Consider the following 15,960-nt stretch of genomic DNA (forward strand, 5'->3'; position numbering starts at 1 on the left):
CTGTAAAAAAAATTATTTCACTTTGCCTATCCACATGAATTCATCTTTTCCACTAAGGCTTCCCTGTCTGTAGAGGGACTTTATTCTGTTACAGTCAAATATCACTTACTATTGTATTACTTGACAGACATAGTCTGTTTTGCATTCTGTAACCTGTGTTGCATGTGTGTGTAGGAGACATCAGTGTTTGAGAAGCAGTAGTGTCTGGCACGTGGCCAATTGTGGTATACGTTCGCGTCCCTTATCACCACTTAGTGATGAAGGGCATGCGTGCTGGAGGCAGACACACCTGTTTTTGAGTCAAATCACTAAACTTCTCCATACCTTTGTTACCTCGTCTATAAAACAGGGACAATTTTAGTACCTGGCTCATTGACTTACTGTGAAGATTAAATGGGATTCTGTGTCTAGTACATAGTATTTATTAAATATTAGCTGCTATTACCATTATAAAATTATTAGTAAATATTATTCATTATTTCAACTAGATTATATGTATTACTATAATACAAATTCTGTAATCGCCCCTCATGCATATTATGAGCATTTAGTAAGTCATGGGGTTTTTTAAAATTAAGATATAAATTAATCAGATAGCAAATTTATCAAGTTTTAACTACAGTATTTTAGCCGAGTGCATTGCTGCAAGCTGCCTGCATATAACTTAAGGCTGAGGACCAGAGGGGCCGTTGGAAAGGGGATTATCCAGGTTGGGAGAAGAAGTTGAGTCAAATGAGCACTTGCAGAAACCTAAACCTAATTTCTGGTCTTGTGAAAAAATGAATTTAATACATCAAGTTGTTTGATTTGGTTGCTAGTAAAAATTTTAAAATAGTTATTTAAATGCTTTAGGAATTAAGGTAAAGTCACGGGTAATTAAAATTCAGTTGTGTACTCTGCTCCAAGTGAGACAAGGTGAAGCATCGCTCATGGTTTTAGATGCGTCTGAAACTATCTTCATTTTGGGTGTTAACAAGTTATCAGTGAATACAAGCACTTGGAACACTTATTTTTGGTTAGGTGAAGTTTAATGTGAATGTGTTGGCTGTGGATTTTAGAGTTACAAATAAGATAAAAAGCTGAATTGTTAGAGAGTTACAGCTATCCTTTCACAGTCTGGAATCTACTTCATTCTTTCAGTGCAAACAAGGCAGTAAGATACCCATTATACTTGTTAAGCAAGTATTTATGTCCCGCTGGTTTTTCTTAGTTTGATGGTGGGGTTTGCCTTTTTTTTTCTTTGAGAATCTGTGTTCTTTAAGGTTTTGAATTTGCCTAGGAATTGCTAGGAAAGATAGGAAAGAAAATAAGCTGAACGGCTGAAATTCAACACAAGAATAATAGTTTCTTTATTTACCTTTACATAATGTTAAAGAGAGCTAAGATTTCGGTTATTTATCTTTTACCTGTTCTTTTCCCATTGTAAAAACTCACTGGGTGTTAACGAGACTATTCTAAAATCCAAAATATCCTGAAAAGCTTTCTTCTATTGATACTTCTGTGGTTTCTCATTCACATCTTATTTTATCTTTTGTTCCCCCACTTAGCATACTTGGGTTTTGTAATGTGCCCTCCAAAGTGTAGATAGAACCCTGCATAGAATATTGGATTTCTGTGTTTAAGAATGTACCCATAGAACTCTGTCTTTCTCACAGTTCCCTATCTCTAAGTCAACACTGTGAACATTTTGTGATACTTCATGAAAGTTTATGTTGGGTTATTTAGGAACATCTGTAAGGATGTTCATGAATGATTAGACGAGGGCCACTTGGGCAGAAGGAGAAGAGTTTCTGCAGGGCTCTGCCTGTACACACAGGGGACACAAGAGACCTTTCTGCCCTCTAGGCCATATTTCTGTCATGGTGGTTTTATCCTCCTTTCTATCTGATCCTGATTTTATGGCTCATGAGAAAGTTCAACAAGCAGAACCTGAGACATAGGAAAAGTGTCTTTACAGCCATTCTCCTAAGATGAGAGAATCTTCTTATGAGGTAGGGTCATTTTTTAATGTAATACTGCTTTGACTGGTGGTAACGAAATACTTCTCCCATAACGAAACTACTTTGCTTTGGAGAGAACATTAGGAGAGAACACAGAAATAGAAAAATGTTCATTGACATTTGACACCTGAGAATAGATGTTCTCTGAAGGCCAGAACATGGTTTACTTGACTTATAGTTATTCAGTGTGACCCAGGTCTGTTTTTATTAATAAGTCCAGCCCGAGAAGGATGACTGTTGGGACAAAATAAGCCACCGAGTGAGATACTCTTTCAATCAAATCTTAAAACAGCATTTAATAATCACTGGAAATACTTTATTTTTTAAAATTTTCTTGTCTTAATAAGATCCAGAAAGGCTTTCAAATGTTATTTTATAGCCAGTTTGGCCTCTGAATAGAAGGTCTATAAAGAGTATTTGTATTTAGTAAACAGTATGCTTACTATCATCGAATCCTCTTTTTGAGATGAAAGAGTTGATATTAGAAAATCTAAATTATGGTACAAGGTAGACTGCATTTGTTGAGACACGTTATAGCAACTCTAGATGAAGTTTCTCAATGTCTAGAATTAATGTTGTACTTTGTTTTTATTCTGATAGAGATTTAAAAAGTATTCCCTCCTTAAAAATCCCCCAATAAACCAATTTAGTGGAAGGAAATAAGACACATTGCTTTTGATTCTTTCTGCACACACGTGAAAATCACTGATCCTATGATCTGTTCCATCCCTCTCAATTTACATGAGCATGAGGAAATTGAAACCTAGGGAAGTTAAATGACTTTAGGGAGACAGCTAACTAGTTCCTGCTTGAACTAGGGGCCGTCTGGTTATCACAAATGCGGTTTCTGCTGCCTGTTTTGATACACAATCCTCTCCTCGTAAATTTTAGCAGCAAATGATGTTCCCTGCACCACACCCCTTGATCTCAGGTAATTCTCTACCCCTCTGCCTTTTTTTTTTCTCTTTTCCCCAGAGCAGTTGCATGGAGTGAAGTAGGGAACTGTAGAAATTCAGTTGTAAACAACCCTGTGAGATCAGTGGGTCTCAATCCTGTGAGATCTGGCTGGGGAGGAAAGAATAAGAAAGATGTCTTGCAAGGGAGTAAAGGACTGTATGTAAACATGACTGTGTACAATGGCTCCTGAAGTTTGGAAAAGTAGTGGTGTAGCTGTTGTTTCTGAGCCCAGAGAAAAAGTCAGTACAGTGACAGTTTTTCTAATAGATCATCAGTTTTAAAAGAACGTGCTTTTTGTTGGAACTACAGGTATACATTTAATTATGTAAGGAGAAAAAGAGCACTTGAATTTTTCCTTCCCAGGTTCTGAAAGCAAAGCACATTTTAAGGGTGACAAAAAATAAAGGTTGAAATAAAACTTAGGGAGTTCTTGCTCAAGAAGTTCTATGCACTGTAGCTACAATAGAGGACTTCTTAAATTTAGAAATGACATGTTATTAAGAATTGTAGTCACTGTGGCTAATCAGAACAATCTTTTAAAGGTAATAAATTAGAAGCTTTAAAAAATATATATCTAAGAACCCAAGAGGACTTTATAAAAGGACTGAATTATTTGAAGTTGTTTGTTTATGTAAAATTAAAACTTTTTACAGCTTTTGATTATTTCTAAAAATTTTTTTGCCTCATGCCTTAAATGTTTTATGACTTTAATACAGGGCACCTCTAGGTGCTAGTTGATATTATTTTCCCAGTCCTTTTTTTTTTTGCGTTATAAGAGTTCTTCTTAACCGAGAAGGTTACCTATTGTTACACTGAATGTGCTCTCCCAGGGTGCATAGGTAGCTGCTCAAATGCGGTTATAATTCTTGTTTGCCCCTGGGTGAGTGCCAGCAGGGAGTAGGGCATTATGGGAAGTACTTTCTTTACTTTCCACAACAGGTGTCTTTGTCGTTACACCTTATTCAGATATCAGTGTGTGGAAGCACTGAGTCACTGTAGCAAAGAAAAGTATGAAAGCAAGAGGAATTGCTTTCACATCTAGAAAATGGTGCTGCAAGATCAATCTGAAATCTTCTGGTGCTAGTGAATGCATGAAGAGGTTCACATTATCTTTTAAAGTACTTCTGAAAAGGTGAAAAGGAACTTAAAAGGTATGAACTGCCTAGATGCCTTATAATGCCTTGTCTGCTGATTATCATTTAATTTTTAATTTTTAATTTAATACCTGGTTAGTTAATGTTAAGATGAATGTGGCTAGAAAAATTTTTTTAACAAAAATATACTTAAAATACAAACCTGCATTGTAGTAAAATGAAGTAAAAGTGCTTTACTGACTCCAACCAAGAAGGGTCAAACACAGTTAGAAGCTATTTTAATCTTGAGGATTTATTTGAAATATTGCATTTTTTTGTTTAAATAAGCCTATTAGCTTGCTTGTTTCCTAGCAATAAGGCGATTTTTTTTCTCCCTTCCCTGTGTGCGCACTTTTAATCTAGAATGCTGTAGAAGTTGCAAAACTCTCCTAATCACATTAAATGGGGCAAGGTACTATTTAAGTAATCATGTTAATCTAGATGAAGATACTGTAAGAAACCATGAGAAAACAGATACAATAGATCTCATTCTGGGTTTTGTTTGTTTTCTGAAAAGCAAACAAATTTAGGCAACATAATCCTGCTTGCTATAGGTAATGACTAAAAATTACAGCCAGTGGCTATATATTTTTTGATTTTAAACAAACATTAATTGATTTCTAGTTCTAGCAAATAATATTTATTATAGTACTACAGTATCATAATCTATTATGAGTAGATTAGGGAAGATATTAGCTTAATTGAGAATACTGGAAAAAAACTTATAGAGGAGTTTTATCTATCTTCCCCCCTTTTATTTGCTTAGTACTTTTTCCATGGTATTAGCATATTTCCTGGTAATTTAGGCAACTTTGTAATGATAATTGTGGGCACCTTTCAGACTTTTCATCTGGAAACATGGAGGTTTATTTATCATCTCTAGCTGTACTGTAAAAAACACTTCTGGTGGCTAAGCCAACAGTTGATGGCTATCTGCTTATTTGCATAATTAAAAGAAACCTCTAACCTTAACAATGAAAAATGAAGAGAACTTTTTCCTATGGGAGAAAAACAATTCGTTTATAAATGAGACCCTTGTATTGCTTTCTGAATAACAGCAGAAAATTAAGTTTTCATTTGAAAAAAAATTTTTTAAGTGGGAGAAGGGAAAATGATTATTAATTGATATTGCTGTCCCTGTTTCACTTTTATATTTTGGTACTTCCCTTTTTTTTTTTTTTAACAGAAATAGAGGGGAAAAAGAATCTTTTATTTTTCATCCTACAGGAGATAATTTTTAACTGTACCAAGAATTCTATAAATTCCAAGAAATTAAAATGTCATCTGTTTATTTTCTGAGAATATGAAAATATAAGCAGTAAGAGTGTTAAGAAAATCTGCATCTCCAAGAAGAATCTTCATATAAATAATACTGAAGTGAGAAGATGAACTACTATACAAATTTTTAATTACCAAGAACTTAACATAAATCGGTTTTTGTTTTCAGTTTTTTTGTTTTTGCTATCGGATATTTCTAGGAAAGTCTTCTTTATTTTTTATTTTTTTGAAGTTTGAAACTGTCCCCAGACTGAATTTTCCAGCTGCTGTGTTAAGAATGCAGAAGGTGTTTATAGTGTATACTTCCTGTATAGATAAGAGACCTCCTCTAGTTTTCTACTGGGGGTAAATTTTGCTAGACAAGCCGGTGATAGCAGCTGCTTTTTTTTTCATTTTCTTTCCGGATTTTTAACACTCCACCCCCTGGAACTCAGGTGGCTGTATGCATTGGCAGTGACCTGCAGTAGGATTATTCCTTGGATAGTCTGGTCTGGAGCAGGGACAGCAGCTGCTGCTGTGGAAAGGCCAGCTGGCAAGATGATGGAAGAAGTCTCCATTATGGTAGCCTATGACGCCCATGTTTTCAGCCAGCTGCAAGATGAAGACTTCCTCACTAGTCTGGTGGCCATCAGCAAGCCCAGGTCTATGGTAGGTGGTGCCTTGCACACTACTCTGGGGCTGTTTTTCTTTTCCAATATGGTAGTTACACTCCTGCAGCAATTGAGGCATAGCTTCCTGGCAATTAAAGTAGAAGTATTGCTGTTGGCTTTGTGTTATAGGCTACAACAAGGCCTACATGTTTTCAATGATTACTTACATAATTAAATTAAACACTATTATCTGTCAGTAGTACATTTAAAGTGCTAGGCTAATGCTTTCATATGTAGTAAGATTGAGAGGAATTTTATAGTGCCAAATATCACTTTGTCCCTGGTGTTTGCCTTATATGTATACATATGATTATTAGGTGAGAGCTACCTACATTTGCACACATATAATTCAGTCTTTTTCAAGTGGAACATTCCTACCAGTGGGCCAGAACATCAGTGTTGAGAACTGAGCTATCTAAAAATCAAATAACTTTCAGGGTCTTAAATTGTTACTATAAGAACTATTACGAAAATAACTTCTAGTACGATTTTAGTTCGGATTTAATATTTGGAAAACAATTTTTACCATTCTCAAAGGGTTTTAGTGTGCATGTCCTGGCGTAATATAAAAAGTTTTTTCAAGTGCTTGTTGTTTCTTCAGTGTAGATGTCATCATTATAATGGCTACTGAGTTTAAGATATCAGGGATTCATAACTTTTAAACAAACTTTCCTAACTGTATATGTGGTTCATTATATTTAGTAGTGCTCATTACAAACAAAAGAATGAAAGAGTATATCATAACAGTTAAACCTTACTAGTATGAAACCGTACTTCTCTGTTTTAATGTACAGGAAACTTAAAAAATAATATGGCAATTTCTTTGAACAATAAATTACAATGAAAAAAATAAAAGAGAAATACATAGATTGATTTAAAAAGACTTAAGGGTTGTGTCAGCCAGGAGCAATGTATCAACTTTGTTTAGATGCTGATTTGAACAAACTGTAAAAAGTATCTATAACATTATCAGGGAATATTTGACCAACAGTTTGGTATTTGATGATATTAACAGAATTATTTAATTTTTTTGTGCAGTAATGATGTTATGATTATCTTTAAAACAGTGATTTTGGAATACATATTGAATAGTTATAGATGAAATATTTGCAAAGGATGAAACTAGATGACTCTATGTTGATAACAGTTGAAACTGGGTGGTGAGTACATAGGGATGCATTATACTTTCTTCACTTTCGTAGATGTTTTGTAAATGCAATTTAAAAGAATCAGCTGGACCAAAAAACCAGCAAAAGTGACATAAAGAGAAAACTATAATATGCTTCTGGAAGTGTTTATTAATACAGAAACATCTGGCCTATCGTATGCTTTTCTTATTTAATATACATAATTTCTATTTTTATGTTATATACATTATGTGAAGATTATTGTCAAACCCTAGTTAATGTCAATATATATACTGAGTCAGGATAGGATGGCCCCTCATTGTGGATAATCTTTAAATTTCATTAATTTCACAACTGTGGATAATCTTTAAACTTCATTAATTTCACAATATTCTACCATGAAAACTTATCCAAAAAATTTAAGAATTTTAAAATTTCTTTTAATGGTCCTGTCAAGATCCTGTCTGAGCTGAGTCTTCAGAAACCTATAGGAGTTTTCCAGGACAAAGGGGAGAAGAAACAAAAACAGAGAGAGATGTGAAGTGGCAGAGTATACAGAACAACAGAGGAGCCTGAAGAGGTAGACAGTGACCCAGCCATAGGGAACATCCTATGTTCAATATTACAGGACATTGTGTTTGTGTGTGTATGTATGCATGCACACACATGAGACAGGGAGAGAGAAAAATGAACAAACGAATGAATGAATATTAGTGTGAATATTCATTTGTAGGTTATCTATATATGAACATATAGATAAATAGATATATATTATGCCTTGATGAGACCTCACCTCCCCCAAAGGGGACTCCTACTCCTAACCCAGGAGCTTATTTGATACAGAATTTGTACACTGATATGGAAATCCTTGGAGACACGATAGAGACACAAAATATTGCTTTGTATACCAAATTTTAAAATAATATAGATATTTGGGTGTTAAACTTTCTGATGGTATTTAGTTTTCTTTATCATTTGAAATTTAAAATAGTCTTTTGTATGTAATATTTGGATTTGGTTCATCTGGAAAAGTCATACAAAAATTGTGCTAAGATAACATTTGTCAGTTGCTCTTGATTTCATATTGAATTCAATATTGAATTTTTTGCTTTATCTGAGATGAGCCTTTAAATCATGTGAAAGAAACAGTTTTCTACAGTATAAAATAAATTCCTTCTCAATCTGATTTATTACTACACTGTCAAGTAAATTACCCTCTTACTAACATATAAATCCTCTTTAGGTTTAGGTTGACTAATATGAAAGATATTTAGAAGGTTTCTTAATACAGTATTAATTAAATATCTTTCTGTAATTGGACTTTGTTTCATAATGGGAGGGGTTTTGATTCCTTGAATGGCAAAAATCCCATTAAGTACAGTGGTTGTCAGGTGTGTATACTGAATCTTTTCTTATCATAAGTAATCTTATGGCTCTCTAATGTTTTTGATAGAGACCCATAGTAAAAAATACATTGCAAGCAATTACACAAGATAGAAAGAAAATTTGCCTAAACAATACCTACTCTTGTTACATGTGATTTAATAAGCTTTTTTTCTATTCTATTTAATTGTTTAAAGACGAATCATGAGCCACTAAATTTATTTCAGAAATCTCTAAATCCACTCTTTGAAAAATCTGGCTATATTCTATCGATCCCTTAAAGATTAATGATAATGCAAGAAAGTCACAGATCCTTTACATGAATCACAGATAGGTAAAAAGAATAAGGAGGCCAAGCGTAACTTCTGATGTCTTCTGTAACACACACACACACACACACACACACACACACACACACGAAATTACCTAGACCAATATTGTATTTACTAAGACAAACTAAACAAAAGCCTAGAGGTACTACTAGTAGAACTTAAGAACTTTTTAATAACAGTATGAATAAATTGGTGTATGAAGGGTGAAAACCCAGTATAGTCAGAATCACTCCAGAAATATTTAGAAAGGTGCCTTGTTGGACACAGTATTCCTGCCTTCTCTTATATCCAACAGGTCACTTTTTAGTTGTTCACTGGTGAAATTAACTGGCTTGTATTTAGAGGCAAAATTTTACCCCTCACCCCAAACACAAACACACACACATACAAAAGTATCTTTAAACTGGGTTTGAGGTTCTCACAGAAGAGGAACTGAGTGAAATCTCTGAAGTTTTCCTGTCAGGGTTTTCTGTCTCTGAGAATGGCCAGCATTCCTTTCTACCACCTCTGCTGTTTCCAGTTATTTTTATACCTGACTAGTATAAAGAAAGAGAAAGGATCACATCTGTTACATTTATTGAGCTCCAAAGGAGACTTTGAATGTGTATTTAAATTCAAAAGCATGATTTAAGGTGTAAACAATGAACTAGCCTAATAACCAATGCATATTCTTGGCAAGCTTACATGTTCCAGGTTAAATGTCAATTTATATTCCGAATTATTTGAACTTTTTAATTTATAAAGTGGCTATTAAGGGAACATTGTTTTCAGGTGTATGTTAGTAGAGGCCAGTATGTAATATTACAAACATTCTGGGGATTATTACAATATGCTCATCATAAATAGAATGTCCCTTCCTTCAAAGACCTCACAATCCAGTAAGCGAGAGAAGCAAAATAGATATTTATGAGGCTGCTATTTGCTATTATAGAGTAGAACCAAGTGGGGAATAATTACCACTAATTGAAAAGTTTGGAAGAAGCCTCCAGAAGGGGATTGGAGCACTTAAGCTAGGCTTTGAAGGCTGAGTAGGTGCTTGCCAGACAGAAGAAGGGGGTAGGTCCTTTCTGAGCAGGAGAACAGCTTGTGCAAAGGCTGAGAGGTTAATAACTACTTCGGGGGCTTCAAAGTCACATGGTCTTCCATTCAAGTTTTTTATATCTGCTATTTACCAGTAAATTATTTAATTTCTCTAGGCCTCAGTTTTCTCATCTGAAAATCAGGGATGTAGTAGTATCTGATTCGATTACTGTGAGGATTAAATGAGAGCACTTGTAAAGTATTTAGCACACTGAAAACTCTTACTAATTGTCTCCTTTTAGGAAGGAGTGGGATGAGTAAGTAGATAAGGCACCATGGGGATGTAGAAGAATGAGGGGGAGGACACAAGGAGAAAATGGACTCTGGTGAATTACTGTTTTTAATTAGGGAATCACTATCAGAATATCATTCCTACATGAAACATGAAGCCTTCTGCCCTGAAGATGGTGCAGATCTTAGGTTTGAGCTCAGGATGGTGGGAAGGCAATGTAGAACCAATAAGAAGGAGTGTGTATGGGTAGACCATCTGCTGAGTAGATGGGGTCGATTACTGCAATGATAGTCTGGCAGTAATCAACTAGCAGGGGCCACATAAAAAAATTTAAGGGCATTAGAACAATACAGGTTGCGGGTTGACAAGTGTCTGGACTTAGACACTTGACAGTGGCAGTGTGAATAGAGAAGTTAGTCCACATGTGTTGGTTAGTTCTTGCAATGGATGGATATGGTAACATTACCTAGGAAGAAACAACAACTGATCTATAGGAGAAGAGTTAATGATTGACATAAGATGAAAATTACTGTAAGCTTCCCACCTTATAAAATTGGAAAGATTGTTGTGTCCACTTGAATGGGAAAGTTAGATATGAAGAATACAGTGGTGAAAAGATGACCCATTCTGGCTTTACTGTGCTCTGCATCTAGAAATTAGATGTTATGGTATCACTGTAAGAGAATTGACTGTTCAGTGGTTAGAACACTGTCTGATAACAAAAGCCGTTCAACCAGACCAACACATGGCTGTACTATATTGGCACTGGATAGATGTTCTTAACTGACAGATACCAAAATAGCAGCACTGTGCCGGCAAAGGAAGGGAGCTCTTTCTGGGAGCTAGTTTCTCTGTTCTATAAATGGGAGATGAGGGTAAGCATTCTGTAATTACTTCCTCCTTATCGGGTTGGCACATAGATTTCCTCAAGCATGCCAAAAAAAAAAAAAAAAACCAGCAATTTCATATGCCAGAGATGGGGAAAACAATAAAATCAATATACTGTAGTTATTTCTAAATCTTCGCTGGATATACATTTCAAATATTGATTATAATAAAACATTACAAAACCCATTAATTTTCATACGTGTTTTAAAAAATGTTATCTGAACATTCGTATTCTCATTGTTATTTAGCATGTGCATATTTTGGTGCTGTTTTATTAATTTCAGTTTAGTCCAAGGAGCCAAATCTTCCCTCATTCGGTTTATCAGTTCTGATGAGTTAAGGTTCTTATGGTTGCAAGTAATAAAATCTTGTGCTATCTTAAACAAGAAAGAGAATTTATCACGTGGCTACCAGGGTGTGTTCCCTTAAATGCAAGAGCAGGAGTTCGCTGCTACTGAACTGATGCTGGCAGGCATTCTCCCGTCTCTTGCCATCTAATTAACTTCTCTCTTTACATCTACTTTATTTATCTCCCTGTCCCCAAGTCTTCGGTTTTTCATTCCCATGGCAGAACATTGCTGCCATACAGCATCCAAATTTACTGTTCTGCCATATGCAGAGAGTTAAGTTGCTATCCCTGAATCACAACTTCAGATTCCTGTGGAGAGAATCTGATTGAGTAGTGTTAGGTAAGGTGAGACAGTATCAAGCAGAATCCAAGATTCTGGAACCAAACTTCCTGGGTCAATCCCACCTCACCCCCAATTAGCTCTATGACTTGGGCATGTTACTTAACCCCTCTGAGCTTTATTTTTCTCATCTGTAAAATTGGAATCATGTTAGTAGCACCTATAGAATTGTTGTGAGAATTAAATCAGTTAACACATGTAAAGCACTTAAAAATACCTACCACATAGTAAGAGGCATATGTATATTAGTTATTATTCCATAGTGATTCTTCTTTTTCAAAATCCTGAAACAGAAGATTAACTTTTAGCAAGACTTGGGACTGTCCATTTAGCTCATTTGGTTAGAATGTGGTGTTGGTAACACCAAGGCCAATGGTTTGGATCCCCATACCAGCCATCTGCCAAAACAAAAAACAAAAAAAACTTTTTTTTTTTTTTTGCAAGATTTGTAAATAAATTCACCATCCAAAAATTGTTTAGGTTATTTTGCTATTAAATATGAAATATGAAATCAATCAAAAATACTTATTGATCTGCTACTATATGCTATGTTGTATTCTTGGCATACTGGGAATCTAGGTATGGACAAGAAAGACATGATAAGGGGAGAGGTAAGACAAACATTGGCTAGTGATATCACTTTTCAGCTAGTGATAAGTGCTACCAGAGACTTCAGATAGAGTGATGCAATCAAAATTGATTAATTGGAGGCTTTATGTTGTATAGTCTGTGAGGACCTCACTGGTATCATTTGAGATCTGAATGACAGCCATGGGAAATTTGGAAAAAGAGTACCTTGGATAGAGGAAACCTCTGAGAGAGAGGCCTCAAAGTGGTGAATAGCTTGATGTATCAGCAAAACAGGAGAGTCAGTGTGGTTGGAGCACCATAAGCCAGGGGCAGACTGGGAAGAAACGATGTTGGGGAGGAGCTTGAGGCCAGGTTAAGATGTAAGGCATTATGGGTCAGACAAAGTAGTTCAGGTTTTATTCCTTATATGATGTAGTTGTGTTTTAAAAATTGAGTGAATCAGATTTTAGGTGTAGTTAACAGAAATTTAAAATGATGATTAAATTATTAGAGAAGCCAGTATTATGTCAAAAACTCATCACAGTGCTCAAGCTCAATGTGAAATCAAGGAGTAGTATTCAAACTCAATGCAAGGACTTCAAGGTGGCTTATGAACAGGATTTGCAGCAAAACAAAACAAAAAGAACACTGTAGCCCTGATGATTGATTGTATTACCCACAATAGGATTTCCAGCAGGCTGAAATGTTTTAGAAGCTCTTTTGTCTGACATAGTCAGGACTGTAATTGGTTTGGTTAATAGAAAAAGGTGGTTCAAGAGAAGAAACACAAAAGATGGATGTATACTATTAAATATCTATTTTAATTTAAAACACAAATTGTTTATTATCAATTTTGTTGTAGAGCCTTTAATGCCCTTTTCTTACATAGGAATTCTGAAACCCATATGCTTTGTAGTTTCAGTGTCCTTAAGGGGGGCAATAAATTAATAAACTTGTGAACCAATCACTGGTAAAATGTACAGAGATTTTTATAACTTTTTTTTTAACATCTGGAATGGTAGCATTGTCACCATTTAACGAGACATAGACTTTTGTATTTAACCAGTAATCTTTGTCAGGTCTTTCCAAACCATTCAACTTAGTTTTTATAGAAACAATAATTTAGTTTCTTTTCATATTCATTTTATTATGAACATAAACAGGTTGGGGAATAAATGCAGTTGACTCTTTTTAAACATAAACTCAGTCATGGGAGCAGCCTGGTAGTTGTGAGTTTAGCATGTCCAGGGTATCAGATTCATTTATAGTGGGAATGGAGAACATAGTTAATCAGGCAAGGTTTTTAAAGAGTACTATAACATTTTCTTTGTTAGATATTGCTGCACAGCAAACAACTGTAAATCTCAGTGGTACAGAACAATAGCATTTATCTTTCCATTATGAGTCTTTGGGTGGCTAGGGTTTGGCTGGTCTTGGTGAGTTTAGCTGAGCATAGCTGAGATTAACCCCAGGCCACAGATTTAGTTAGATCTGTTCCACATCTCTCATTCTTCTGTTATCAGCAGGCTACTGGGGCTGTGTTCTCATGGTAGAGTTTGGAAGTTCCTAGAGGGATCAGTGGAAACATTTGATGCCTATTAAATGCCTAGGCTTGGATCTAGCACACTTTGATTTTTGTCCATGTTCCATTGACCAAAGCAAGTTGGAAGATCAATTCCAATGTAGTGGGGCAGGACAGTATACTCTACCATAGAGGTTGGGGGAGGTGGAAGTGAATATTTGCTGAACAATAATCTACTACATATATATGTAATAATTGACCCTTCATGCGATCATCATGATTAGGTTAGTTCTATAAAATATATAAACACTGTGTTCCTCAGCAGCACACATAGTTTCTTTTCACAAAAACAGTATAGCCATAGATTTGTCATTAGAAAATTACACATACTCATTGAAAAATGCAGTACAACCTGATTGGAAATTCACACTTACCAAACACTCTCTATTACCCTTTTTTGTTTTATTTGGAACACTGAAGTAAATTGGCACTCATCCCTTCCAAAGTTAATTAAAAACAGAAATCTCTTGCCAGTGACATTCTAGGGTGTGCCAATGTTGTTATCCATACCTAATCCATCTTTATATCTTAGGGATTCTCAGCAATTTTGCGGTAATGGATTCCTTTGGCAGTCTGGTTAAGTCCATGGACCCCTTATCAGAAAAATATTTTTAAATGCATAAAATAAAATGCATAAGATTATAAAGGAAATCAATTATATTTAATTAGTTATCAAAATAGATAAAAATCAGATTTATGATATAGTCATGTGCTTCTTTATTAAGACTTTAAATAAGATATGGTAGCAAGACTGATAGCTACTGTAATTCCAAAATAATGATAAATATAAACAATATTTTGTGATATATGCAATACCTCTAATGTGAATGGAAATATCTGTAATATCTATTGGTGACAAAATCACAAATAATACAGTGGATGGTAGCCTACATTTATAATTGAAGGAGCTGATAAAGTTCAGTAAGAGGTTTAGGAAAGTATTTTTCCATCTAAGTTTAAGGACATTGAATTCTCTGCATGACACCCTAATGTAACCTTAAGCTTATATTATCTGAGATGCAAATGTTTTAGATACTTTTTCTAACCTTACAGCTGGCTAGGAGAACTCTTGAACATGCCTTCTAGTTTCTCTCTTTTTCTTAAACATGTGGAAAAATACCTGTGAAACTTGTGTGATTATTTGTTTAATCTCTGACTAACCCATATGACTAACCTCTATGAGAGCAGAGCTGTTTTTGTTTACCATTGTATCTCCAGCCCAGCAATGTGCCTGGTGTATTCTATACACTCTATATGTATTTAGTGAATAGTATTGGGGGGAAATGAAGGCACCACATAAGTGTGTTTGTGACAATTAAATACATTCATAAATATGTATACACATAAGGTATGGAAGTTATTTTTAAATCTTAGACCTATACACTAAATTCTTATAAAATAGATTGTGGAATCAGGTTAGAATCTACTGAGTACTTAATTAGCTCTTTTAAAAAAAATAATGCAGCGGTTATTTCTGTTATACCTCAATTTATTCAGTGGTTCATTTAATGTGCAAACCTTTGTGCATAGCAGTGTGTTAAGCTTTGAAAGATCTTCGAACAGATGACAGTCTAGTTTGGGAGATAGCCATGTAATCAGTTACTATGAGCCAATGATGTGAGCATCATTAGAGATGTGTAAGGTGTCACTTCTCCTGTGTGCTCCTGTCACATCCTGCACCATGGACACTCACTGAAAGGGAATATTCTATCTGCTTTTCTGAGTTGTACACTGAAGTTCATTTTTCTTGCAGGTTGTTTTTTTTCCCCTTTCTCTACCTACCATAGCATCTAGCACATCGTGTCAACAGTCAGTAAGGTTCTAATTAATGAATAAAGGAATGATGGAGGAGGATATGGGAATTACAAATATTTTCATAAAGATATGGACTTTTTTTTAGTATTTTGATTTTTAAACTTTTACAATTTTAGTTTTTGAATAAGTACTGCATTCACATGGTTTCAAAATTTCAACAAACATAAAATAGCATCCACTGACATTTTTAACGCATTCTTGTTGTCCCAGCAATGTTACTAGTTTTTTTTGGAGGTATCCTTTC

The 15,960-nt window shown here is 34.9% G+C and overlaps 1 protein-coding gene across 11 annotated transcripts in view; it reads left to right on the top strand.

Annotated features, from left to right (window-relative positions):
• RABGAP1L (RAB GTPase activating protein 1 like) overlaps window positions 1-15,960 on the top strand; it is a 646,375-nt gene that overhangs the window by 558,849 nt on the left and 71,566 nt on the right. Inside the window, exon 1 of one of the 11 annotated variants that reach the window (XM_063104471.1) lies at window positions 5,819-6,016. The exons of the other annotated variants lie outside the window; for them this stretch is intronic. Coding sequence (XP_062960541.1) covers window positions 5,906-6,016 — 111 coding nt within the window. The 5' untranslated portion in view covers window positions 5,819-5,905. Of the gene's footprint in view, window positions 1-5,818; window positions 6,017-15,960 lie in introns of those variants that run through there. 11 annotated transcript variants of the gene reach the window in all.

Source organism: Cynocephalus volans, chromosome 8 (genome assembly GCF_027409185.1).
Source record: "Cynocephalus volans isolate mCynVol1 chromosome 8, mCynVol1.pri, whole genome shotgun sequence".
NCBI classification, from domain to species: domain Eukaryota; kingdom Metazoa; phylum Chordata; class Mammalia; order Dermoptera; family Cynocephalidae; genus Cynocephalus; species Cynocephalus volans.